Source organism: Pelodiscus sinensis, chromosome 10 (assembly GCF_052426305.1).
Source record: "Pelodiscus sinensis isolate ZL-2025 chromosome 10, ASM5242630v1, whole genome shotgun sequence".
Classification (NCBI taxonomy): Eukaryota; Metazoa; Chordata; order Testudines; family Trionychidae; genus Pelodiscus; species Pelodiscus sinensis.
Genome location: NC_143061.1, coordinates 53,236,408 through 53,261,328, shown reverse-complemented (window position 1 = coordinate 53,261,328; position 24,921 = coordinate 53,236,408). Strand labels below are relative to the sequence as shown.

The 24,921-nt window shown below is 56.2% G+C and overlaps 1 protein-coding gene across 3 annotated transcripts in view; it reads left to right on the top strand.

The window, feature by feature from the left end:
- DGKG (diacylglycerol kinase gamma) overlaps nucleotides 1–24,921 on the top strand; it is a 139,337-nt gene that overhangs the window by 46,483 nt on the left and 67,933 nt on the right. For all 3 annotated transcript variants that reach the window (XM_075937332.2, XM_089780900.1, XM_089780901.1), the window contains exons 2-3: nucleotides 5,711–6,038; nucleotides 24,192–24,268. In XM_075937332.2, coding sequence (XP_075793447.2) covers nucleotides 5,972–6,038; nucleotides 24,192–24,268 — 144 coding nt within the window. In that variant the 5' untranslated portion in view covers nucleotides 5,711–5,971. The remainder of the gene's footprint in view (nucleotides 1–5,710; nucleotides 6,039–24,191; nucleotides 24,269–24,921) is intronic.

Genomic DNA, 24,921 nt, shown 5'->3' with positions numbered 1-24,921 from the left:
GTCCAATTTCCAGCTACGACCGTGTTCTACCTAGTCTACTTGTAAGCTTGCCTGACATGTCGAAGTGCCGTCCCAAGAAGCCACGGTTCCAGGAATTCGCACGGCGTCTCTGCTCTGTCCAGAATATTTTTTCCGATCTTTTTAACAGCGGTAACCAGCCACCGTGCCTTTCTGTTCATTTGCCTGCAATACCCCTCCGAAACTGTCCCAACCGCCTTACAGAAGAAATCTGAATTAAAATAAATGGCTCGTGATGCTTTTTGTAGAGTCTCAGTCGCTTCCCACGCTTCTTTTGCACCTTCCCTGGGGCAGCTCTGGTGCTGGGGAACGGGGTGCGGCAGGCATGGGTACAAACTGGTTCGGGCCAGCCCAGACAAGAGAGAGGATGGTGGGTGGAGAAAGCAGATGGGGGTGATAGCGTACGCATGGCCATATTGGGTGGGACCCGTGTTCCATGCAGCCCTGTGTCCTGTCTTCTGATGGTGGCTGTGACGGCGCGTTGGGGGTTCCCCGTCTCCTGCACCCCGAAATGGCACAAACAGACTGCACCAGCCAGTGGAATTGAGGGTGGTTTATTGCTCCTCCAGCACAGCGCAGCACAGATGTAATCTGGTTACAGGAACTGGGCTAGGATGCCTCAGGCCCCCTTGAGATGGAGGAGACTGGGCCCCTAAACTCCAGCCCCTTCCCCTAGGCTCTCCTCCATGCCCTCCGACAGCCAGCAACCAACTCACTAACTTCCAGCCCTGCCCCCCAGCCAAGGCAGCATCCACCTTCCTTTGTTCCTCTCCATGGGGGGTGTCTGGCCACTGGTTTGCATAGTGACTCATCCTGTTTTGCTGGGTCGTGGTCCCCACGGCAGCCAGTGGGGGTTACCCCAGAGCCAGCAGCATAGAAACCAGCCAGGTACCCCCACTACGTCACAGTTCTCCCCCCTCCGAGAGCGAACTGAGCAGGGTCACTCCGCTCGTGACCTAGGGAAGTTCGGGTCCTCTGCGTGGGAACCCGCCCCGGGGACATGGGTGCTCCCCTTGACTCGGGCCGGCCGTGGCGAGGCCCCACATGAATTGGCTTCCCTCTGTCCACTCGCCGCCCCGCTCCAGGGCGACTGGCACAGGCCTGTCCTCGGGGGTCACACCCACCCTTCCGCTGGCCTTGATCTCTGGCCAGGGTCTCTCGGGCTGGGGCCATGAGCCCAGCGAGCCTTCTCTGGACAGCCAGGGCGGCTTCCACCCCCGATGCTCCATCCAGGGAGGACTTCCCCTCCCATAACTCTCTCAGCAAGCCCAGAGGGTCCTCTATCTGGGGTAGAGACCCCCAAGCCGCTTTCCTACTGTCTTGGGCCTTCCCGCCCCTCTGGCAGGAGTCACAGGACCGGCAGTACCGCTGCACGGCTGTAAAGATTCCCGGCCAATAGAAGTGCTGGAGCAGCTTCAGCCGGGTGCTCCGGATCCCCCGGTGGCCCCCAACGGGGGAATCGTGGGCCAAATACAGCAGCTTGAGGCGATACTTTCGGGGGACGACCAGCTGCCGCTCTACCCTCCATGCCCTCGCCTTCCTGGGGGGGAGCCACTCACGGAACAGGAGCCCACACTCCCGCAGGAATCTCTCCTGGCCACCTCTCCCCCGGGGCCGAGCTGCACGGAGGCCAGCCTGGTCCCTCAGCCTCTGCAAGGAGGGGTCTGCCTGCACCTCAGCCTGGAATTCAGCTGCTGAGGCAGGGATCGGGACCTGTCCCCCACCTCTGCCTAGGTCCGGAGTCCCAGCCTGGCTGGACCCCGTGTCCACTGGGATGGGACCCTGAGGATGCTGCCAGGAGTCCTTCCCTGGACCCACGTTGTCAGCCCCCCGCTGGCTCTGGCTCCGGGTAGTGACTAGAGCCCGCTGGGATTCATGGGGCCACTCCTCTAGGTCATTCCCCATCAGCACCTCGGTGGGCAAGTGCGGGTGCACCCCCACTTCCTTGAGGCCTTCCTTCGCCCCCCATTTCAGATGCACCCGGGCTACAGGCACCTTAAACGGGGACCCATCTATGCCCTTCAGGGTCAGCTGTGCGTGGGGTAGTATCCGCTCCGGGGCCGCTATGTCGGATCGGGCCAGAGTCACCTCCGCCCCCGTGTCCCAGAAGCCCGTCACCTTCCTACCATCCACCTCCAGGGGTATGAGGCACTCGCTCCGCAGGGGCCGTCCTGCCCCCACCCGGTACACGGAGAAATCCGCCTCCTGAGAATCAGACCTCCCAGGGGAGGTGCACAGAGCATCCTTCCCCTCTCTCTGAGCTGAGGTTTGCCTGCCAGCCCCTGCCTCTGGGGCAGCCTGCCCTTCCTCCCGCCCCAGCCAGTTAACCCTGGAAAGTCCCCGGTCCTGGGACCTGGTGCACTGAGCCCTCTTGTGGCCTTTTTGCCCACAGCGATGGCAAGTTAGGCTTTGGGCTGTCTCTGTCCCGGCCCTGGCTGGTTCTCTGGGGCACAGATGACCTGTTCCTTGGTCTCGCCCCGTAGTTGACTCCCTCCGTCGCTCAGCCGAGATCCGGCCTCTGCGCGGTTCCCTCTCTCTCCGGGACTCCCGTTCACACCCGGACCGGCTCTCCGTGAACTCATCCGCCAGTCTCCCGGCCTCCTGGGGGTTCTCTGGTCTCCGGTCCTTGAGCCACAGCCTCAGTTTGGGTGGGCACGCTTCATAGAACTGCTCCATCATGACCAGCTTGAGCAGCTCCTCTGCGGTCTGGGCTCCGACTCCAGACACCCACTTGCGGCAGTATTGCGCCAGGCGGGAGGCCAGGTCCACATAGGTCTCCCGTGGCCCTTTCTGTACCCCCCGGAACTTCTTCCTGTACATCTCGGGGGTCAGCCCGAACTTGTGCAGCAGGGCCTCCTTGACTCGGTTGTAATCCCCTGGCTGGAGGTCCTCCAGCTGACTGAGCACTCCGGCCGCCTCCTGGCTCAGTGCGGGGATGAGCTCCTGCAGCCAGTCAGCTGGGGGAACCCGTTGCAGTCCACAGGCCCTCTCAAAGGCACTGAGGAACCCGTCTATGTCACCCATGTCCTTCAATTGGGCCACCACGAGCCTCTCCAAGCGTCTGGCAGTCCTGGGACCCTGGGGCCCATCCGCACTTGGCGCAGCCGGTGCCCCGCCGGTTCTCCGCTCTGCCATGGCCAGCTCATGCTGCCGCTGCCTCTCTCGATCTTGGCGCTCCTTCTCTCGATCTTGGCGCTCCCTCTCTCGGTCCTGGCGGTCCCTCTCTCGGTCCTCTACTTCCAATTCCCTGATCCGCAGCTGGATCTCCAGGCGCCGCAGCTCCGCTGGGCTGGCCCCTGCCCTAGATGGGCTACGGCTTGCAGGCCTCCCGGGAGACGCTGTCTCATCTCTCCGGTGGGTTCCAGCGCTCCTCCCCCTCTCTGAGCCTGACACACTCTCAGGGGGGGTCTGGCTGCTTCCCATGGGGACAAGATCCTGGCCCTGTGGCTGGTCATTCTCTTCCAGCTGGGCAATCAGCTGGGCCTTGGTTGCTTTCTGCACAGGCAAGCCCCTCTCTCTGCACAGCCCCACCAGCTCTGCCTTCAAGAGTCGGGCGTAGGCCATCTGCCCGCTGGGCCCCTCGGTGCAGACTCACCAGTCTAGTGCTGCAGCGCCCCACGATTCCCAGGAACCGCTTCGCTCTGTCTCCAGCACGCCTGGCTCCAGGGCTCTTGCTTCTACAGCGCCTTGTTGCTCACCGCTGGAAGCTCCATCCACGGGGTGCAGTGCATCCCACCCCTGACACCAGTGTGACGGCGCGTTGGGGGTTCCCCGTCTCCTGCACCCCGAAATGGCACAAACAGACTGCACCAGCCAGTGGAATTGAGGGTGGTTTATTGCTCCTCCAGCACAGCGCAGCACAGATGTAATCTGGTTACAGGAACTGGGCTAGGATGCCTCAGGCCCCCTTGAGATGGAGGAGACTGGGCCCCTAAACTCCAGCCCCTTCCCCTAGGCTCTCCTCCATGCCCTCCGACAGCCAGCAACCAACTCACTAACTTCCAGCCCTGCCCCCCAGCCAAGGCAGCATCCACCTTCCTTTGTTCCTCTCCATGGGGGGTGTCTGGCCACTGGTTTGCATAGTGACTCATCCTGTTTTGCTGGGTCGTGGTCCCCACGGCAGCCAGTGGGGGTTACCCCAGAGCCAGCAGCATAGAAACCAGCCAGGTACCCCCACTACGTCACAGTGGCCAATGCCAGGTGCTTCAGCAGGAACAAGCAGAACGGGGCAATTATCGAGTCATCCAGGCCCGACGGTCCACTCCCAGCCTCCAGCACTTGGCGGCAGGTGGCAGGAGTCATACCAGTCTGAGGGAGTGTGTCCGCCATTAGTCACTAGGGTTTGGTATTCAGGGCTGACTCCAGGCCCCTTGCTGCTGTCCGACGGTCGTATTAGAGCCAGCCGGCTTTGGACCAGCTGCGCCCGGCGAGCAGGCGGTGGCTTCTCCTTTGGGCCGCTGTCCTCCCGGTCTTTGTCACCTCAGGGTGAGGCTGTGGCAGCCGGGGCCATCCTGAGACGGGTCCTGGTGGAGGACGCGGGCGGCTCACTAAGAACACACGCTCCCGGCGCTTGGGGGTTGGCACTGGCCGTCCGCTGGTCGCCGGGTAGAGTTTAAAGTGTTCGTGCTGACCTGGAAATCCCTGACCGGCCTGGGCTGGCCTACCTCAGGGATCACCGCCATCCTCCTCCCCCGCTGTCCCAGCTGTGGTCCACAGGAGCATTCAAGATGGCTCCCCTTTGGTATCAACGAGGGGGGCAGCCGGCAGGGTGTTCTCTGCACAGGCTCCGGGCCAGTGGTTCCCAAACTTTTCGGCATCACGCCCCTTTTTTGATTTTTGAGAAACCCTCATGCCCCCACCTCCCAATAGCAGCAAAATTTGTTGAGAAAAAAAAAAGGAACTGACTGGGCCGAAAAACAAAAATAGCAGCGAAACTTAGGGGGGAAGATTGATGGGAGGGTCTGGGTCACCTCAGGCCCCCCCTGGAATGTCTTCACGGCCCCCCAGTTTGGGAACCCATGCTCCAGGCTCTGGGACTTGGTCCTCTCTGGACCAAAACAGCCAGAATTTGGTGACTTCCACGCATGCGGAATAGGGTTTATGGAGGGGGTGGGGAAGGGGGCTTCCCGCAGTGGTGAAAGGGTGGAGAGAAATCCTCACCGGCCGTCGTCTGAGCTCCTGCTGAATCGATGTGTGTACGCTGCTAAGATTGAAATCGTGGTGTGAGTGTGCGAGGGACCTGGGACAGGCGTCGTGTTTGTTGGTTTTACTTCAGAACAACTAACACACATCCCCCATCCCACGCCTTTGTGCATGAGAACAGGGATCCCACCAGGCCTCTCCCATAGACCGGAAAGTAGCCGTCTTTGGCGTCACCTGTGTTCAAAGTGGAACCGGTTTGGAGGTGATTAAACCGTGGGGGTATCATTTAAATCAGTGTAACCACGTTCAGTTTGGATTAAAGTCTGGCCACAGGGGTTTGCGCCAGTTTAAAGGTCACCCCGTTCGATAAAGCGGTGTAGTTTTGGTTACAGAAAAGGCCTCTCTCCCTCTGACCGATTCTCTACCCGAGTCTCCCAAACAATACGCTTTGGTTAGGGCTTTGAAGCAGCCCTCGATCCTCCGAGCTCCTGAGAAGCAAGCAGGTGGTCCGTGTAAGTGATTCTTGTGCCTGCATTTCTTCCCGTTGTAGGAGTGAAGACCCTGACGCAGCTGCCACGTGCTGTCTGAGGTGCCTGCTTATGGAATCCCTCCTGGCCACGGTCCTGGCGGTGGCTGTGAAACGTGAGGCCTCCGCGCTTGCCCAGATGCTGATCTGAACCGTGCCCCTAGGACTGGACGGGCGCTGCACGGCGGCAATGAACCTGAGCAGCAACTAGCTCCAAAGGAAGCGCATCGGTGTGGATCCTCGTTCCCCCCTCGCCGTGGAAACGTGGCCTGGCACCTCTGGAAGATGAGTGATGGCATGTGGATCTCCCTCAGCCCGACGGAATTTGCACAGCTCCAGCAATACTCAGACTGTGAGTACACCCGGCTCTGCTGTCGTGTGGCTGGCGCCGGGTCACGCCGGGGGGCGGTGGGCGGAGGGAGAATGAGTAGGCATGACGACACCCAGACATGTTGGTACGAGACAAATATGATACAATTCTCCTTTTCCATGGTGCGGCACCGGGCCTGCTCCCGGGGCCTGGGAAACACGCAGACTAAAGAGCTGAGCAGTAAGGACCCACAGAGAACTTTCTAGATCCTGTAGCAGCGACTAGTCATGTGTGTTCTCCCAGGCCTTGAACCCCGTTGTGGGAGGGAACACAGTCTCGTTTCTCGGTTTGTGTTTCACCTTGTGGCCGGGAGGCGCCCGGGTGCAGTAACACGGCAGGTGTGGGGAAGACACACTGGCTTAGCTGTGCAGCTGGCTGGGAATTTTTCAGCTACATTTCTTCTGCTGGACGATGAGTTGGTTGACATTGAACGGTACGGGGCTGCCCGTTGGTTTTGACAAAACGTTGGTCGGAAAGGTTTCCCAGGTGCCGGATGGCCACAAGGGAGACTCGCCAAGCAACAGGCAGGCAGAGGGGGCATTTACTTGGGGTATAAGTGCCCCTATGGAATTAAAACAAAATACAGGACTATGTAGCACTTTAAAGACTAACAAGATGGTTTATTAGATGATGAGCTTTCGTGGGCCAGACCCACTTCCTCAGATCAAATAGTGGAAGAAAATAGTCACAACCGTATATACCAAAGGATACAATTTAAAAAATGAACACATATGAAAAGGACAAATCAAATTTCAGAACAGAAGGGGAATGGGGGGGGAGGTTAATGTCTGGGAGCTAATGACATTAGAGGTGATAATTGGGGAAGCTATCTTTGTAATGGGTAAGATAACTAGAACCTTTGCTGAGACTCAGGTGTAAAGTGTCGAATTTTAGCATGAATAACAGTTCAGAGGATTCTCTTTCAAGTGCAGTCTTATAGGCTTTTGAAGCAGGATGCAGGTAATTAAGTCCTTGAGACAGTGTCCTTTCTGGTCGAAATGGCAAGAAACTGTTTTTTCTTTGTGATCCTGTCTGATATCTGTTTTGTGGGCATTGATCCTTTGGCGAAGTGTCTGAGACGTTTGTCCAATGTAGGCGACCAAAATTGCTAATGAAGCGGGGATTTAAATATCCCGCACTGCATTAGCCTGAGCTCACCGGCGCGTTACTCCGCTCAACAGCGGTTTCGAAAGTGAAAGTGCGCGCCGGGACGCGTTCGTTCAAACCAAACCCCTTGGTTCGAACTAACATTACTCCTCAAAAAATGTTACTCCCGGCGCACACTTTCACTTTCAAAACCGCTGTTGAGCGGAGTAACGCACGATCATGCTAATGCAGCGCGGGATATTTAAATCCCTTCTTCATTAGCAATTTCGATCACCTACATTTGCATCCCTAGTTCGACCTAGGGAGCAAGTGTAGACGGACCCTTTGTCACAAGTCTGGCCTGTAAGGCTGGAAGAACTGTTTGTGTCAGGAACTCGCTATGGACAAAGCCGCCGCGTTACTTGGTGTGACGACGCGGTCGGGGTTCCCCGACGCTGCACCCCTATAGCAGCAAGAACAGACTCTGCCAGCCGGTAGAATAGAGGAGGTTTATTGCTTCTCCGGGGTACAGCACAGCATAGACGTGATGTGTCTACAGGAGTCTGGGCCAGGATGCCCCAGACTCCTTCAGATGGTGTCAGGAGGCGCTCCCGTGACCGCCTCCCTCCACCGTGCCTCAGTGCCCCAGTCGACTGTCTCCACTCAGTCCAACGCTGGACCGCCTACAGTCTGCCTGGGGTGCTCATCACCGGCATTACTGTCACCCCGCTAATAATGCCACCCCGACATCCTCGATACGGCGGCAAGGGGTATCGTGGAAGGGAGAAGGGGGGCCCGGACCCGCCCTCGCTCACGGGCCCCAGCCCAGGGCCCTAAGGACCCAGATCCGTGGAGGATCCGGTCCGGCCAGTGGGGCGAGATGCCTAAACGCACTAACCCGCCAACCACACTGGGTTCTGCCCTGGGCTACTTCCCTTCCCCCGAGGGTCCCTCCACCATGGAGCTCACCTTCCCCTTTTGGGACAGGATTGCGGACGAAGGGGCAGCCACTCTTGCCCGCGGCTGGCCGCTTTCTCAGGGCCCGGGCCTCTCCTCTCCCAGGCTCAGGGCTTTTTCTCTGGCTGGGCTGGCGGGGCTTTTGAAATGGCCACCGCCTCCCCATTCGCCCACTCCCCGGCGCGGGCCGTGCTGACGTCTGGCCACAGCTCCGCCTGACGCCGGTGTCCCGGCATGACATGCCGGCTCCGGGATGTCCAGCACCACGCCCCCTTCCTGGGAGGCGGGGCCTTTCCTCGCTCCCTCTGCCCGCCCCGGGGCTTCCCCGACGTCGCCCCACCTGACGTCAGCCCGGGAGACGTCTGGGCGGCGCGAGAGCCCTGGATTCCAGCCCTCTCCTTAGACTGGATCCTTCATGATCCCGGCCCAAGACTGCCCCTTCCCCCAGCACACACTCCCTTTGTCCCTCTCATCCCTTATCCAGTAGAACCGGTTTGGCCACTGTCCTGAGGCCCCCCTTGCTGGGCCGTGCTACAGACACCGCCCGTGGGGCCCTCCGCCGCTCACCGCCCACCGCCCAGGCACAGCAACCAGCAAGGGACTGACACTACATCACCACATGTGGGTGAGTCAGTGGCGATCAGATCACACCGCAGGGGGACCCCGAGTTGCAGAGCAGACAGCCCCCCCACTACGCCACACTTGGCCACCACACAACTACAACACTGGCTGTCGCTTCCACGGGACTAGTCCCCTCCTCGGGGACCGCTCTGACTAGACAAGATGGCTGCCGCGCTTCTGTAGCAGCAGTGCTCTGCTTGCTCCATGGCAGAAACCGCCTCAGGGATGCCCTGCCCGCCATGCGTATTGGTTGGGACAACCCCAGCCCCGGCTGAGCCACCGCGGGGAAAGATCAGCCAAGTCCGTCCTTCTCCCATTGACCTTAGTACCGTTTTTTAATCTTTCGGAGATTAGCCGAACGTCATTTTTCAGCAGCCGGGTCACTGACCAGGCAACGCTGTCTCCGCAAACAGAGAGGAGGTTGAGGGGGCTTATTTCTACAGTGGCTGGATTAAACCTTTGAAGTCTAGTCCCGCTTGCAGGCAGTGGCAGCATTTTGCTGTGGGATTCGGCGCCGTTTGCCTCCCGCGTGTCCAACCGGGGTCAGCTGAGCCCACCACGACGCTGCACCTGCGGAGGGCCTGAGATCAGAGCAGAAACTGGCCCCCCTTCGAGCAGTCTGGGAAGAAACTCTTCTCCGGTATTTATAGCAGCAGTGCGGAGGAGGGGATGGTGCTGGTCTGAAAGCCGCTCGGCCTCCGTTGCAGGGGGTGCGGCGGGGCCAGCGATTTTCCATCCTTCGGGGGGGAGGAAGAACAGGGCCTGCTTTACATCACTAGCTGGAGGCTCGCCACTGCGTTCGGGCTGCCTGGCAGAAATCCCTCCCGCCTTCGGCATCGGCAGCCGCCCGACGTGACGGTTCACTTCAGCCGCTCCGGAGTCGCTGGGGGTATGTTTACACTTCAAAGTTAATTCGAACTAACGGACGTTAGTTCGAATGAACTTTAATAGGCGCTACACTAGCGCTCCGCTAGTTCGAACTTAATTCAAACTAGCGGAGCGCTGAGTTCGAACTAGGTAAACCTCATTCTACAAGGACTAAGCCTAGTTCGAACTTACTAGTTCGAATTAAGGGGTGTGTAGCCCCTTAATTCGAACTAGTGGGAGGCTAGCCCTCCCCAGGTTTCCCTGGTGGCCACTCTGGCCAACACCAGGGAAACTCTATTGCCCCCCTCCTGGCCCCGGACTCCTTAAAGGGGCACGGGCTGGCTACGGTGCCCGTGCCAGGTGCAAGCCTGCCAGCACCCAGCCAGCAGACCCTGCACCTGGCACAGCTCGAGCCAGCCACCCGATGCCCCCCAGCCCTCCCCCTCTTCCCGGGACCAGGCTGGCGGCTCCCGGGAGCCTGCCCAGGTCTGCAAGAGGCGGGCGCCCGCCTGGTCTAGTGCAGACATCGTGGACCTCACCCACGACCTCCACACTAGGCACAGGAAAGTGGCCGTCTAGGGCAGGAGAGCTGCCAGCCTGGCCACCCAGGAGCAGGTGTGCATGAAAATGAAGGGGGTCCACTGAGACCCCCGACCCTGAGCTTAGAATGGCCGTACTGGGTCAGACCAAAGGTCCATCTAGCCCAGTAGCCTGTCTGCCGACAGCGGCCTACCCTAGGTACCCTGGAGGGGATGGACCAAAGACAGTGACCAAGCCATTTGTCTCGTGCCATCCCTCTCCAGCCTTCCACAAACTTCGGGCAGGGACACCACTCCTACCCCCTGGCTAATAGCACTCCATGGACCCAACCTCCATGAATTGATCTCACTTCTCTTTAAACTCTGTTCTAGTTCTGGCCTTCACAGCCTCCTGCAGCAAGGAGTTCCACAGGTTGACTATTTGCTTTGTGAAGAAGAACTTTCTGTTATTAGTTTGAAGCCTGCTACCCATTCATTTCATTTGGTGTCCTCTAGTCCTTCTATTACGGGAACTAATGAAGAACTTTTCTGTATGCACCCTCTCCACCCCACTCGTGCTTTTATAGACCTCTATCATATCCCCCCTCCATCTCCTCTTTTCTAAGATGAAAAGTCCCAGTCTCTGTAGCCTCTCTTCATATGGGACCTGTTCCCAACCCCTCATCATTGTAGTTGCCCTCCCCTCTCCCAGCCTCTCTCTTCCCCTCTCCCACCTCCTTTTCCCAGTCTCCCTCAGTTTTGTTCAATAAAGAGAGATTCTATTTTTGAACACAATTGTCCTTTATTTTGTACATCAGGAAGGGGGGCTAGGGAGGGGTAAGTGGAAGGAGGTGAGGGAGGAATGGGGTACGAGCCCCCGATGGGGAGGACTGGGCTGGCTCTGCGGGCTTCTGGGGGTGGAAGCTCTCCTGCAGCCCCCCAATTGCCCCCTCTCCCCAGATAGCAGCCTGCGGCAAGTGCAGCCGGTCTGATGGCCGAGTGCTGTGATGTGCCCAGTGTGGGTACTCCTGGCAATCCAAGCCAGGACTGCTTTGCAAGCGGGGCACCCCTGAGAACTGTCTGTCCGGGGTGGGGGTCGGGTCCCTTTAAGCACAGCCCTCGGCTAGCCTGAGACAGCATCTCCACGCTCTAAGTCCTCATCTGATGCCCTGCCGGCACTGCTTCCGGCCATCCTTAACCCCGGTTCAGGGTCCACTCTGTGTGGACATGCTAGTTCGAATTAGCAAAACGCTAATTCAAACTAGTTTTTTAGTCTAGACGCGTTAGTTCGAATTATCTTAGTTCGAATTAACTAATTTGAACTAAGTTAGTTCGAATTAGCGCTGTAGTGTAGACGTACCCTGGGGGAGCTAACGTTGTCGTGCCCGTTCTTTGAATCAACCTCCAACCCATCCCTCACACATTGTATCCTCCCCCGTTCTCCCCTGCACTGCTGCCTCGGATCCAGCTCCTTGTGACGGCCGGCCATGCCCCGCGAGCCCTGGCACGCTGCCGAGAATCGGCAGGAGGAAAGGCTTGTCGCCCTCTGCCCATGGAAGGGGACAGTCTGGCTTCGGCGTAGCCACGCTGAGAATCTGGCCGGAGAAGGGGGAAGCCGTTACAATGCGCTAGAGGGGGCTGAGTGGGGTCGGGCTATGACCAGCCACAGAGCAATACGGGACCCCTTCCCAGCATGCACTGCTCCGCACCTCAGCTTCTCCCGCCAGGAGCATTTCCACTCCTGCAGGGCCCAGAGGTATCTTGGGCCTCCAGCTCCGTGGTCATCCTTCCCCTTCCGGCTCTCAGAGCGTCTCCATACGCTCAGCGCCCTCTCCGGCCGCCCTCACTCCCAGCCCGTGGCGGCGTCTTTCCGGGCCTCTCCACGCTCACGCTGCCCTCTGCGATTCCTTGGCTGTTCAGTGCAGAGGCTGCTCTTGTCTCTGGGGCTGGGCACTGCCTCAGGGGTTGGTTGATAGCCCTGCTCTGCGCTCCTCCGTCCTCTCGGACCCCCCTCCCCAAATCTGCGCCCCACTCCCGGGCCGAGAGAAGGGGAGCTCCTTCTAGAGCGGCCTGCATCCACCTCCGGATGCCCCGCGATTCAGGGGAAAGCCAGACGCAGGTGGGACTGGGCCCAAAGGCCCTTAAAGGACCAGCTCGCCCTGCCATAGCCAGATTACACGCCACCAGGCCTGCCAACACGGGGGGAGCAAAGGGGGCAGTTGCCCCATGGCTCAGTGATTCAAAAGGGCCCAGGACTCCTGGCCACCACTGCTGCAGGAGTGGTGGCCGCTGGAGCCCTGAGCTCTTTCAGTGACCGCAGCGCATGTTCCAGATGGTGCATGCTCCAGGAGGGAGCAGAGTGGTGCACTCCGGGGGGGGCACTGAGGCCCCAGCCCCGCCCCTTCCACCTGAGGCCCCGCCCCTTCCAGACTCCTCACACCTTGCCTAGGGACCCAGCAAGTCTGTCAGCCCCCCTGCATGCCACCCAATTAGCTGCGAGTGCAAAGTAGCTCACTCTTCAATAAAACTGATCAATGTATAAAGTGCCCCGTGGGTTTGTTAATACGAAGTTTCGCCAGCTCACCCATTTGTCAATCCCGTAAACAGAGAAAAGCAGACCGGTGGTGTGCCCTGTGTTTTTAAAGAGCTGAAAATACAGCTGGTTTTAAAGTTTGTTTCTATTCATTCTTCGCAACAGTTCTGCATACACCCCTTTGCAGAGGAGAAATTGCAGGGGTCTAGTAATAATTCACATAAAAAGTCTTCTCTAAAGAGGGAAATTCGCGCATTGGAAAGTCTACCAAAGGGAACACCCCAGAGACGAGTCAGAAAGGCGCAAAACATTCCGTCGTGAACATTTATAAAGAATGAGATTTGCACCTTCGTGGCCATTCAGGAAACAAAGAGCCAAGAAAGGCATTAAGAAGAAACAAGCAAAGAAAACATTGCAAAGTACAGCTCGTGTTTGGGAAGCAGTGATGTCTGTGGAATTTTCCGCATCTGACTCAAGTTCCGCTGCTTCAGCTAGGGGGTTCTGTTTTATTTAAGCTTGGATCATAAAATAACCATGATATTGCTTAGTCCAAAAAAGATACGCAACGTCTTCATTTTAACTGAGGGTTGGCAAGAAATGCTGCGTCTGGAAACTCAAGAGCTTAGTTTGATGGAGAAAATGACTAACCTTATCTATGTTAGAATTACCATAGCACTATCAAGGGCAACGTATATCACAAAACTGTGAGTAATCTGCCGATTTCCAGACCCCACTCTGTCTTGTCCCATGTTCCCCAGTAGCAAATGCAGGGATCTGCCTGCTAACGGGTTTATGAATGTGCAACATCCTTCCATATAGTAAGAGAAAGGTGGGTTACAATCGGAGGCCGAAAAGGACATGCCCCGACAGACCAGTTGTACCAGTGAATTCAGAGAACTACGTAAAACACACGTTTATCCTAACGTCTCATTTACAGGGCCTCGTGTTTAAATCGTGCATGTCCTTAATTTGACCAGCCTTGTTCTGTTTTAATCTGTGGGCGCTGATCTACATTTCACTGTTACCGGAAACAGATCGTTTTGATTCTGAGCAGCCTGGTTATAGGATTTTAGTGCAGCAAAAACATCCCTAGGAGCCAGTAATGGCACGGGACTAAACAGGGATGTCTAGTCTGCTAATCTAACTGCTTCTGAAGCCGGGATAGCCAGGCAGGGTGCGAAGGGGCCGCGGAAATGCCTGCTCTTTGGGTTCCTGGGTCCCTCTGCAATCGCAGCGAACTCTGCTAATCTAAAGCTCTCAGGGGAGACAAACAGGCTCCCTTACACTCCCGCTGGCACAAATAATTCCCCTCTGGCAGACAGTCCGTCTCCGTGAGAGACTCAGTGAAGGGCTGGAGTGAAAAACAATGGCGGGTGGGAGGTGGGGGTTGGGAGGGACGGGTTGTTGTTACGCTGTCGAGTCGTTTGAGTAACGAGGAAGCCTCCAGCTCCAGCTGGGCACAGAGGCAGGGACGAGAGACTCCTGTGGAGTCTTTCCCCCGCCCTACAGCTGGAGGGTGGGGACTGGTGCGGCCACCCACAGCCGCCTGGCTGTCGGGGACCGGCGGGAGAGGAGGCCGGAGAGCCGCACAAGCAGTGCCGGGCTCGTGGGCAGCGTCCCGCGGAGATGTCGTTTTCCCGGGCCGGCCTGGAGGCGAGAGCAGAGGCGCAGCCGGCCCGCGTGCCAGAGGCCGGGAGCTCTCTCGCGAGGGCTCTCTCTGGCACTCAGAGCCGGCGTCCGAGCCCCACCCGCACGAATGGGTGGGAGCCCCCTTCGTCCTTAGCATCGCGTTCCTGAGACCCGGCACCTCCGGCCCAGTGCTCAGCCGCTCGGCCCAGCCCTCCTGGTTCCGGGCCAGCTGCGAGCTCCCCCGCTGGTCCACCACGGGGTGTGGTGTCGTGCGCTGCCTCCGCGGCCAAGCGACCGACTTCGGCCCCTCCCGCCCTCAAGAGTCCCATGTCCTGGGAAGCCCTTGCTCCTCCCGAGTTTCATCCCGGGTCTACTTTTCTCTGGTGCGTCTGGGACTCTTGGGCTGTGTCCAGACTCCATGCCTCCGTCGACGGAGGCATGTAGATTAGCCAGATCGGAAGAGGGAAATGAAGCCGCGATTAAAATAATCGCGGCTTCATTTAAATTTAAATGGCTGCCCCGATCTGCCGATCAGCTGTTTGTCGGCAGATCGGGAGAGTCTGGACGCGATGCCCCGACAAAGAAGCCTTTCTTCATCGACACAGGTAAACCTGGTTTCACGAGGCTTACCTGTGTCGATGAAGAAAGGCTTCTTTGTCGGGGCATCGCGTCCCGACTCTCCCGATCTGCCGACAAACAGCTGATCGGCAGATCGGGGCAGCCATTTAAATTTAAATGAAGCCGCGATTATTTTAATCGCGGCTTCATTTCCCTCTTCCGATCTGGCTAATCTACATGCCTCCGTCGACGGAGGCATGGAGTCTGGACACAGCCTTGTACTGGCCCGGCTCTCTCCGGCTCCGCTCTTCGGCTGGACCTCGGTGCCACACCTGGGCCTCACCATGCCCGGGCCCCAGACTCCTCCCTTCCCGTCCCACGGGCCCTCCCTCTCCTCTGGGTCCTCCGCCACTTTGCCTGGTCTGCCTGCTGTCCCCCCCCTCGCCTGACCTGGGCATCCTTCCCACCCGGGCCCCCTTCGTCCAGGCTGGGGAGTCCCATGCCCCCTTGGTCTGGCGTCCGCTCACTCTGCCCTGCCCTCTGCTCGTGTGAGTCCCTAACAGGGGCAACTCGGGGTCCCTCCCATGCAGGTGGAACGTGGCTTCCTCGCCCACCTGCCAGCTGAGCGGAGGGAAACCGAGGCAGCTGCCACGTCCCCTGCTGTAGCCGGCTATCGCGCCGGCGAGGGAGGGCAGCAGAAAGCTGGGGACAGAACGGCTGTTGTGGCAGCCCCCCCAGCCGGGTAGAAGTCCCCCTTCCCCAGAGCAGCAGGCAGGGGAGATGTGCTGCAGGATGTGGGGGCGCAGTGCTGGGGGGACGTGGAGGGGTGAGGTGAGCTGGGGGTGAGCTGGGTTCAGCAGCAGGGAGAAGGGGGCAGGCTGGGGTCCGAGGGGAAGGCTTGGAGGAACCTGGCACCAGGCCGCATGCTGGCAGTGAGTCACAGGATCCTGGTTCCCCCCCCCCCCGGGGGGGGTTCCTTGGCCAGCTGTCCGTCTGTGGGCAAGTCGCCTTCCCTGGTGTGTGCCCCGGGCGCGGAGTGTAGCCCCACAGCCTCCAGGAGCCAACGCTGCCACGGCCCGGACGTGGGACACCCCCGCTGGGCCGCTCCCTGAGACGCTGCCCAGACCAGTCTCTCACGAGTGGCCCACACGTGACATGGCCGCGGTCTGAGGCCAGCGGCGAGTGGGCAGGGCATGCACAGAGGGGATCGCAGTCCAGCGGGCCCCACTCCCAGTGCTCAGAGACGGGCACCGGGTCCGGGTCCCTGTCCTGCCAAGGTGCTTCCTTGCCGTCCGGCTGGTGGCACCCTGGCCAGGCCAGCGCATCAAGATGGCTGCTCCCCGGTCTGTGCCGTGCCCTCCTCTACGCCCATCGCCAGCCGCACGCCAGGCTCCCCGCAGCCGCCACGCCCCAACGGCAACATCACCCCTCAGTGCAGGATCTCCATCCTGCTCGCAGGCACCGTTCTCTCGGCTGGTGCTTCCACGCACGGAGGCTCTGCCTGGCTTTGCCCACCTTGTAGCGACGGCAGGTTGCGCCTCGCTGGCTCCCCTCGACTTGCAGGGGCAGGAGATTCCACTGGGGCCTCGCCAGCCTCCGATTCCAGGCAGGCGATTTTTCTAGTCTTGTGCTGATTTGCCTCCCTCTCCTCAGTGCCCCCTGCCAGGACAAGGGCTTCTGAGGACAAGAGTCAGCAGGAAACTGGTGTCTGAGGAGAACCTGGCAGTGAAGCGGGCCCAGCGACGGTGGGGCGGCCGTCCTCTGTTTCCTGCCCCTTGAACCTCCTGGCCTGGCCCCCGTGTGCGCTATTGTCCGAGGTAGATTCAGGGGGTCGTGAGGCGTATGGCCCATTAAAAATGCCCCGTCCTGTGAGGGCTGCTTGTTTCCTGCGTAGAACATCAAGTGACGTTGCGGCGTGATACCCGGTCTGCAGCCAGCACCTCAAACGAGGGGTGCTAGATATTGGTTCATTGAATAGTCGAGTAACCTCATGAATTCTTAGCGGTTAGTTGACTAGTCTATAGTCCCCAGTGGGGCAGGCAGCCGCTGCGAGCCAGAACCGAGCTGGGCTGCTGGCTAGCGAGGGTTGCCAGGTGTCCGGTTTTCTACCGGACAGTCCGGTTTTGGGGGCCTCTGTCCAGTTAAAAAAATGGAGAAAATCCCGGACACGTGCAAGGTGCAGTGTTTGCTGGTTTTCCGGCGGGGCGCTAGACGGGAGGCTGGCAGGGGCGGGGGGAGTGGCTGGGAGGCGGGGCGCGATCGGCGCTGGGAGCCCTGGTTGCATGAGAGGAGATGGGGAAGCCCAGTCCCTGCTCCTAAGCGCTGGTGAAGCCGCAGCCGGACTCGCTTCGCCAGGACTGTGCGCGGGATGGGCAGCGCCCTGGAATCTGCACACGCCCGGGTCGGTCCCGCTCCCTGCCGGCCGATTCGCTCCCCCCAGGCCAGCTCTGCTTCCTGCCGGCCACCCCTCCCCTGGCCAGCCCTGCTGCCCCCGACCCCCCCACTGCTGGCCACCCCTCCCCCAATCAGCTCCATTGCCCCCCCCCCCCACTAGCTCTGGTTCCCGGTCCCCCCCTTCCTCCCAGTCCCCCACTTCCTCCGGGTCCCCCCCTTCCTCCAGGCCAGCCCTGCTCCCCTCCCGGCTGGTCCCTCCCCCCCTTCCCGATCAAGTGTGTCTGGTATGTTTTTTGGGACTACCTGGTAACTGATGGGGAAATCTCGCTCCCCTGGGGTACAGAGCCCCCAGAAGGGTTCGAGGCCGGAGGTCAAATCAGTGAGGCAGGAAAGAAACTTAGAAGAGAAAACTTTATGATGCATGCATGCAGGCTGTCACTTCCAAGAGTGAAGCAGCAGCCCTGACAGACAGATTCAGGTATCCTATATACAGAATGCTTAGACAGTTCAGTTGTTGATTGTTATTCTTTAACATATCAAAGTCTCAGCAGAAGTACTCTGAGACTTCTGTTCACCCCAGGAGTGCTAGAAGTAAGTTTTTACAGTACACAAAGCCACATGAGAACTTGAGTGGAGGAGTCTACAAGGCAAACTGTGACAAAGATAAGGGTTTACATGACAAATTGTGACAGACTAGGAGTATCCATGAATTTGAGATAGTCATTTGTAAGGGTCTTTGATTAGAGCTAATTTGATTTCTCTCTGTTACAGGGAGAGAGGCCTGGAAAACTTTTTAACCCTTACAGCAGTTTTCTTTTAGAAAGTTATGATTTCTGCACAGTCCCCCTGAGACACAATTGGAGTTATTTGATTTTCCCCACAATTCCCCCCTTTAATACTCCTATTGGAGTATTACTCAAAGTTTATTCTGGACATTCTTAGGTATTCTTCCTTTGCTAGGATGAAGTCTCATCTTAGAGGGAGGTTTTCTTTATCTGCTGGGTAAATGACCCACTGCCCATTCAACCCCAGATCTTTACCAGTGCCAATTTTGCTTTCAAAACACAATGGAAACCTAGTTCCTGATGGATGTAATGCTTGAGTAAGGGGAATCCCTGAGGCAATCAGCTTTTTATGCCAAATCTGCCGGTTCCCCCCCCCATGACTATGTACTTCTGGCACAGTGTTACCATTCTGGGCATCTACCCACTCCCGCTCTCCTGTAGAGTACTGACTACCAGTAGATCTGAATTTTAGGGGTCTGGTCCACAGGGAGGCAGGAGTTGGGATAAACTGTAATGGTAAAAGGCCTTCAGAGCCTATTATAAGCTGTTCACATATCCAACAGTCACTTGTATTGGTGAGCGACAAACCTTCTGCAGGGCTTCCCAATAAGGGTGAGGAAAGTTATATACTAAGGCTATTCTGACTACTAAAAGAAGGAAAACAATCCCCATCTTATAGTATCTTAAGTCTCTAAAGTAGAAGGATAATAATATAGTAATTATCTAGCACCTAGCAAAGCAGTCTCTTTAACTAGCTTAATCAGTTAGTATTGTTTGGCTTGCCTCTGCAGGCACTCTTCGAGATTTCGTAGTCTCTTAGTTCACTCAGTACTGGAATGGATTCCCCTTTGAGAGCTACGGGGCTCCAGGCTCACCTGTAGGTCTTTGCTGGTACAGTCCTACCTCTCAGGTTGTACCTCGAAGCTCCTGGTGGAGGCCGGTTTGGTAACAGTCTGGTTTGAGAGTCTGCCGCCTCGGTCCGCTGAACCTCGTCCTCAGGTGATTCCTCCAGGGAGGGGTCCTGGGTGACGGGGTCAATCAGCTCTGTTGGATCTGCAGCTCGGCGTACATGACTTGCGTGGATCCACGAGGGGCGCTCCTTCACCTTTACTGCTGTGTGGGTGATGAACAGCAATTGGAACGGTCCTTTCCACCGGGCTGTCAGGGAATTCTTTCTGCGATGTTCCTTCACGAACACGTAGTCGCCTGGTTGGATGTTGTGGCACGGCACATCAGTAGGTACTGGGAGGGCTTCCTTTACCTGCAGGTTCAAGCTCTCCTAACCGTCATTTTATGTCTAGGTTTCTTCTTTCTGTGTGGCTGCTAGCCTGTGGGCCTCCTGCAACATTAAACTGCTTACAAATCACACATGAATTAGATATTCTTGACAGCTTCTAGGTGCACGCCTGGGGCGTACCCTTGTTTTGGGATTTGTGAGGCCACCCCCCTTTTGCTCATGTGTGTCATTTGATGAGACACCTGAGCAAGCTGCCGTGTGAGAGATTTTTGGGGCGACTGGGCAGCCATCAGGTGCACCCATTATCCCAGCTGGAGATAAGGAGCAGCCTGCTTTCTCCCAAAGGTTTTTCTCTGCAGGTTGAGTAGCTTGCTGTAGTTCTATCAGGTCCTGCAAAGAAACAGGGAGGGAAAGAGAGACCAGAATCTGAAAGGGAGCCAGAGGTCCATGTGCTGCTGCACGTCTGGCCGCTGCATCAGCATTCCCATTACCCAGAGAAACAGGATCAGTGGCACCTGTGTGGGCCGGGCAATGGGTAATAGAAAGGGATGTGGGTAGCTGAATAGCATCAAGGAGTTGGGAGATAAGGGGACCATGAGAGATAGCAGAGCCAGAAGGGGTAAGGAAACCTCGTTGTTTCCAAATTTGTCCTGTGGCATGACAGACAGAGAAAGCATACTTTGAATCAGTATAAATAGCAGCAGACTGTCCGGAAGCTAAAAGGCAAGCACGAATTAAAGCAATGAGCTCAGCAGACTGAGCTGATTTTGATTCCTGGAAGAGAAAAGAACCTCTAAAACATCATTATCTGAGACCACTGCATATCCAGCCTCTACTTTACCAACTGAATTTCTTTTACATGAGCCATCAGTGTACAATACAAGATCTGCATTTTCCAGCGGTTGATCAGACAAATTGTTGGGGAGGTTTTACACAGTGCTCAAGCAGTTCTTCACAGTTATGGGTATGTGCTTTACCATTAGAGGGTAAAGGAGAAAAAGTAGCTGGGTTAAGTACATTACATCTTTGAATTACCACATTTGGGAAGAGAGGATAACATTCTTATACAGGGTTTGTCTCTGAACAGATAGGTGCTGAGTGCGGTGTCACTGTAAGAGAGCAGAGACAGCATTAGAGACCTGTAAGATAATGCTGTGGCCTAATGTGACAGGTTGGGCCTTTTTAAAGTAATTCAGCAGCAGCTGCAACAGCCTTCAGACAAAGTGGGAACCCACGGGCTACTGAGTCCAGTGTTGCAGAAAAATAAGCTACTGGACGAGGTGTGGGTCCAAGGGGTTGACAGAGAGCTCCAGCTGCAATTTCATCCTGTTCATGACAAAACAGAGTAAAAAGGCTTGCTATATTTAGGTAAGCCTAGAACAGGTGGCTGTGAGAGAAGAGTTTTAAGGGAAAGGAAAGCAGATTCACATTCTGGGGACCAGGTCACTGGGTCAGGAGCTAAGTCTAAGAGTAGAATAGTAAGGGGTCTGGTGAGTCCAGAAAAATTAGGAATCCATTGTCTGCAATATCCTGCAGTACCCAGAAATTTGTATACCTGACTTTGGTGAAAGGGTGAGGAATGAAAAAAAACTTGTGAGATTCACTCAGGTGTTAACTGGCGGCCATCTCCTGAAAGTAAATGTCCTAAGTACTGAACTCTTTGTTTTACAAACTACAATTTGGCTTTTGAAGCCTTGTGACCCTTATTAGCAAGACACTTTAACACATAGGAGGTATCAGTTTTTTACATCTTTCCTCAGTTTCACTAGCAATTAGCACATCATCAACATACTGAACTAACACAGAACTGCAGGGAAGAGAGACAGAATTAAGGTCAGCTTTTTAAAAACTGAGAAAACAGAGTAGGGCTTTTACAATAACTTTACAAAAACATGTCCAGGTTAATTGATGACTCTGAAAGGAAAAGGCAAAGAGAAATTGGGAATTCTTATGCACTGGAATAGAAAAGAAGGCAGAACATAAATCTATTACAGAAAACCAGGTTAGGTACTACTGGAAATCTAGGGATTACAAACTTATTAATGGCTCTTAAGTCTTCTACAAATCTATAGATTTGCTTTTTCACAGGTAGTATAGGTGTATTACATGGTGAAGTTGTATACACAAGTATCCCTTGTTTAAGGAGGGAGAGATTACAGGCTTAATGCCCTCTTGTGCCTCCCTAGCCAATAGATACAGGGCTACCCTTGGGAAAGGCTTGTTGTGTCTGTATGTTATTTGCACTGGTGTTGCAGAGGCTAGCAACCCCACTTCATTCACATGGGCTGCCCACAATGTCTCTGGGACATCTGAGAGGTCCAGGAGGGGTGTATGTCCTGAGGTCTCATTAGATTCCTCTGAGAGTAGTAATGCCATCAAATGTGGAGCCTGATAGGGGGGGAAGGTCAACAAATATCCCTTCCTCTCTACAGAGAAGGTTTGCACCCAATTTACACAACAAGTCATGTCCCATAAGGTTTACAAGAGAACAGGGAGATAACAGGAAAGAATGTTCAGCTGACAAGGGTCCAAAGCGGGTGGGGGTGCAGATGGCACATCTGGGGAATCAAGCTGTTTCTTTAGAGTAGCCAATTCTTGCTGCAGCTTTTCAATAGAATCTTTTTTTGCTAGCCATAATGCTCTGATTATTATTTTTTTTACTGCCACATCCTCCCAGAGGCACCAATATTCCATCTGGTTAGGATGTTTTTCCTCGAGGAAAACTCTAAGATAAGCAAGATTTTGTAAGTCAAAGCTCTAGTTGCCATGTATTCTGGGAATTCCCTGAGTATAGCCATTCCAAATGCTTAATAATTCCTTAAGTCTCCTTAGTTTCAAACCTGCAGGCAATACCTAGCTGACTGATCATCTGAGACAAGGGAGTCCCAGGCTGTGAGAAACCTTTTCCCTCAGTAGGAGACAGACTTGAGGGAGCAATCTTATCCATGTTAGCACTGTCTTGTCCAAGGACAGCGCAGGAGCCCAACAGTACTACCCTCTCCAAGGATAGTACAGGCGTCCAGCAACACTACCCTCTCCAAGGATAGTGTGGGAGTCCACACAAACTGTCAGCTTCACTTACACTCCTTATGTGCCGGGGGAAACCGCCCTTGCTTTCAGCAGCTGTGCAGTGACACTGACAGCACTGGTGCGGCTGCAGTCCCACTCCGGACTTCACTCACTCAAAACCATGCGCTTGGACTCGCCACCAATCAGTCAGCAACAACAACAACAACAAAATCCAACCCCTATTTGGCTATACCCAGTGTTTTCGTTTTAAATTTCCCTCAAGCCTCTTAACAAAAAATTTTAAGTAAAAGATGACTCTTACCGCCAGCCGGTCCAGCTGGTGACGAGAACAGGGAGGCGGACCGGGGGATTTTAAATGGATCCCTTACCCTCCAGATGCGCGCTGTAGTCCGTTCCCATTCCCCATCATCAGCCTTTCCAACTGGAGTTCCAAGCCATCCCACTTCTGACACCAAATTGATGGGGAAATCTCGCTCCCCTGGGGTACAGAGCCCCCAGAAGGGTTCGAGGCCGGAGGTCAAATCAGTGAGGCAGGAAAGAAACTTAGAAGAGAAAACTTTATGATGCATGCATGCAGGCTGTCACTTCCAAGAGTGAAGCAGCAGCCCTGACAGACAGATTCAGGTATCCTATATACAGAATGCTTAGACAGTTCAGTTGTTGATTGTTATTCTTTAACATATCAAAGTCTCAGCAGAAGTACTCTGAGACTTCTGTTCACCCCAGGAGTGCTAGAAGTAAGTTTTTACAGTACACAAAGCCACATGAGAACTTGAGTGGAGGAGTCTACAAGGCAAACTGTGACAAAGATAAGGGTTTACATGACAAATTGTGACAGACTAGGAGTATCCATGAATTTGAGATAGTCATTTGTAAGGGTCTTTGATTAGAGCTAATTTGATTTCTCTCTGTTACAGGGAGAGAGGCCTGGAAAACTTTTTAACCCTTACAGCAGTTTTCTTTTAGAAAGTTATGATTTCTGCACAGTCCCCCTGAGACACAATTGGAGTTATTTGATTTTCCCCACAATTACCCTACAGCCAGCCTGCAAAAAATGAACTGGCCAGGGTGGAGGGAGGGAAATGCTTGTCGTCTATAGCATTAACCTCTAAGCTTTTGCTGGTTGGATACTGGGTTCATCGCCGATACTGTTACATCCCTCCCTCAAAACAGAGGCGTTGTCCTTGTGGGGTGGGGGTTCTGCAGTCTCTCTTCTTTAAAACCTCTTCCCTGCGGGGGGAGGAAGAAAAGCAAAGAAGCAACAAACCCAAACCACCCTCCAGGCACAGCCGGTTTCCCCTTGGTGCAGTCGGGCGTTTCTCTCCCACCTGTGGAGACTGGCTTGGCTGCTGGCCACGTCCCCGCGGTAACGGCACCCCGGGAGCCCCCCAGTTTTGCATGACGCTGCAGTTGGAATATCTCAGCCGCTCCTTGCTCCCCTGGGGAGCATTCCCGCAGAGAGATCGGGGGATTCCCTCCTCCTGGGATCTGGCTGCATTTCCGCGTTTGGTGTCTCCTTCGTCTGCTGACGCTTTCATCCGCGTGCCCCCACGCGTTCACCAGCCCGACAGCCCCTCTTCTCCGCCGGGGCCCAGTGCCTGGCAGCGCCGCCCCTCACTGGAGTGACGCTAGAGCGGGAGGTCCGCGATAAAGAGCGAGGCGTTTGGAAGGGGAGGAGGAGGCGAAACTCCGGGTGCCTGGGGGGCCGCGGAGAAGGGGGATGGCGGGTGGAGAAGTAGGCGGGACCATTCCTAGCACGCGAGGCCTCTCGCTGTCCTGCTGCCAACGGGTGGTTTCCTATCACCGGGCGAGCTTGTGACCCCACAGCTTGCTTGGCCGCCAAGGGTTCTCCTGGCCAGATGAAGAGCCGGCTCCGTGTGTCCGCATGGCGGGGAGTAACACGAGGTTGTGTCCTCCTAGATTCCACTAAGAAGCTGAAGGATGTCCTGGAAGAGTTCCAAGGGGACGGGGTCCTCTCCAAATACAACCCAGAGCAGGTAAGGAGGGTTACAGGGGAGTGTCCGAACATCGGGTCTTGCGAACTCTTCCCCTTCCGACAGGCCAGGAAGGCTGAGGAGTGTGACACAGCTACGAGCCTCCCCCTCGCCGGTCTTTCCAAGTCTTGTGCCACCCGTTCCCTAAGGATGGAGCCGTGGGGCTCTCCTTCTCCTCGGCAGGCCCGATGTGCGTGGAGCCTGTGGGGGTCCGGTCTCCCAGGGCGGTGACAGCAGGAGCTGACGTTCCTTTAGCACTAATTTCAGAGAAAACAGATCTGAACGACAATGGCCGGCCTCTGGCCACGCCTGCCTCTCCCTGCGGCTCGCTGGTCCCTGGAGCTGCGGGAGCCCCGCGCTTCTTCAGACTGGCACGTGGGTTCACAGCAGAGCTCGCAGACGGCTCCCCAGGCAGCCCCGGCCACCCGCGCCCTTGACCGAAAGCAAGTAGCTCTTTAACCAGGGCAGCTCCTGGAGCTGGTCACTTGGACTTCCCAGCATTCCATGGGCCTGCGGTGGGCCGCAGCGCCGCTCGGGACTGGCCCTGCCGCCCTTCGGAGATGGAGGCGGAGCGGTGGGTTGGGGGAGACGGTCTTCAGGCAGGACGGGGAGGCTTGGGGGTCACAGTGGGATAGCCCCAGGGAGCACGGCTGACT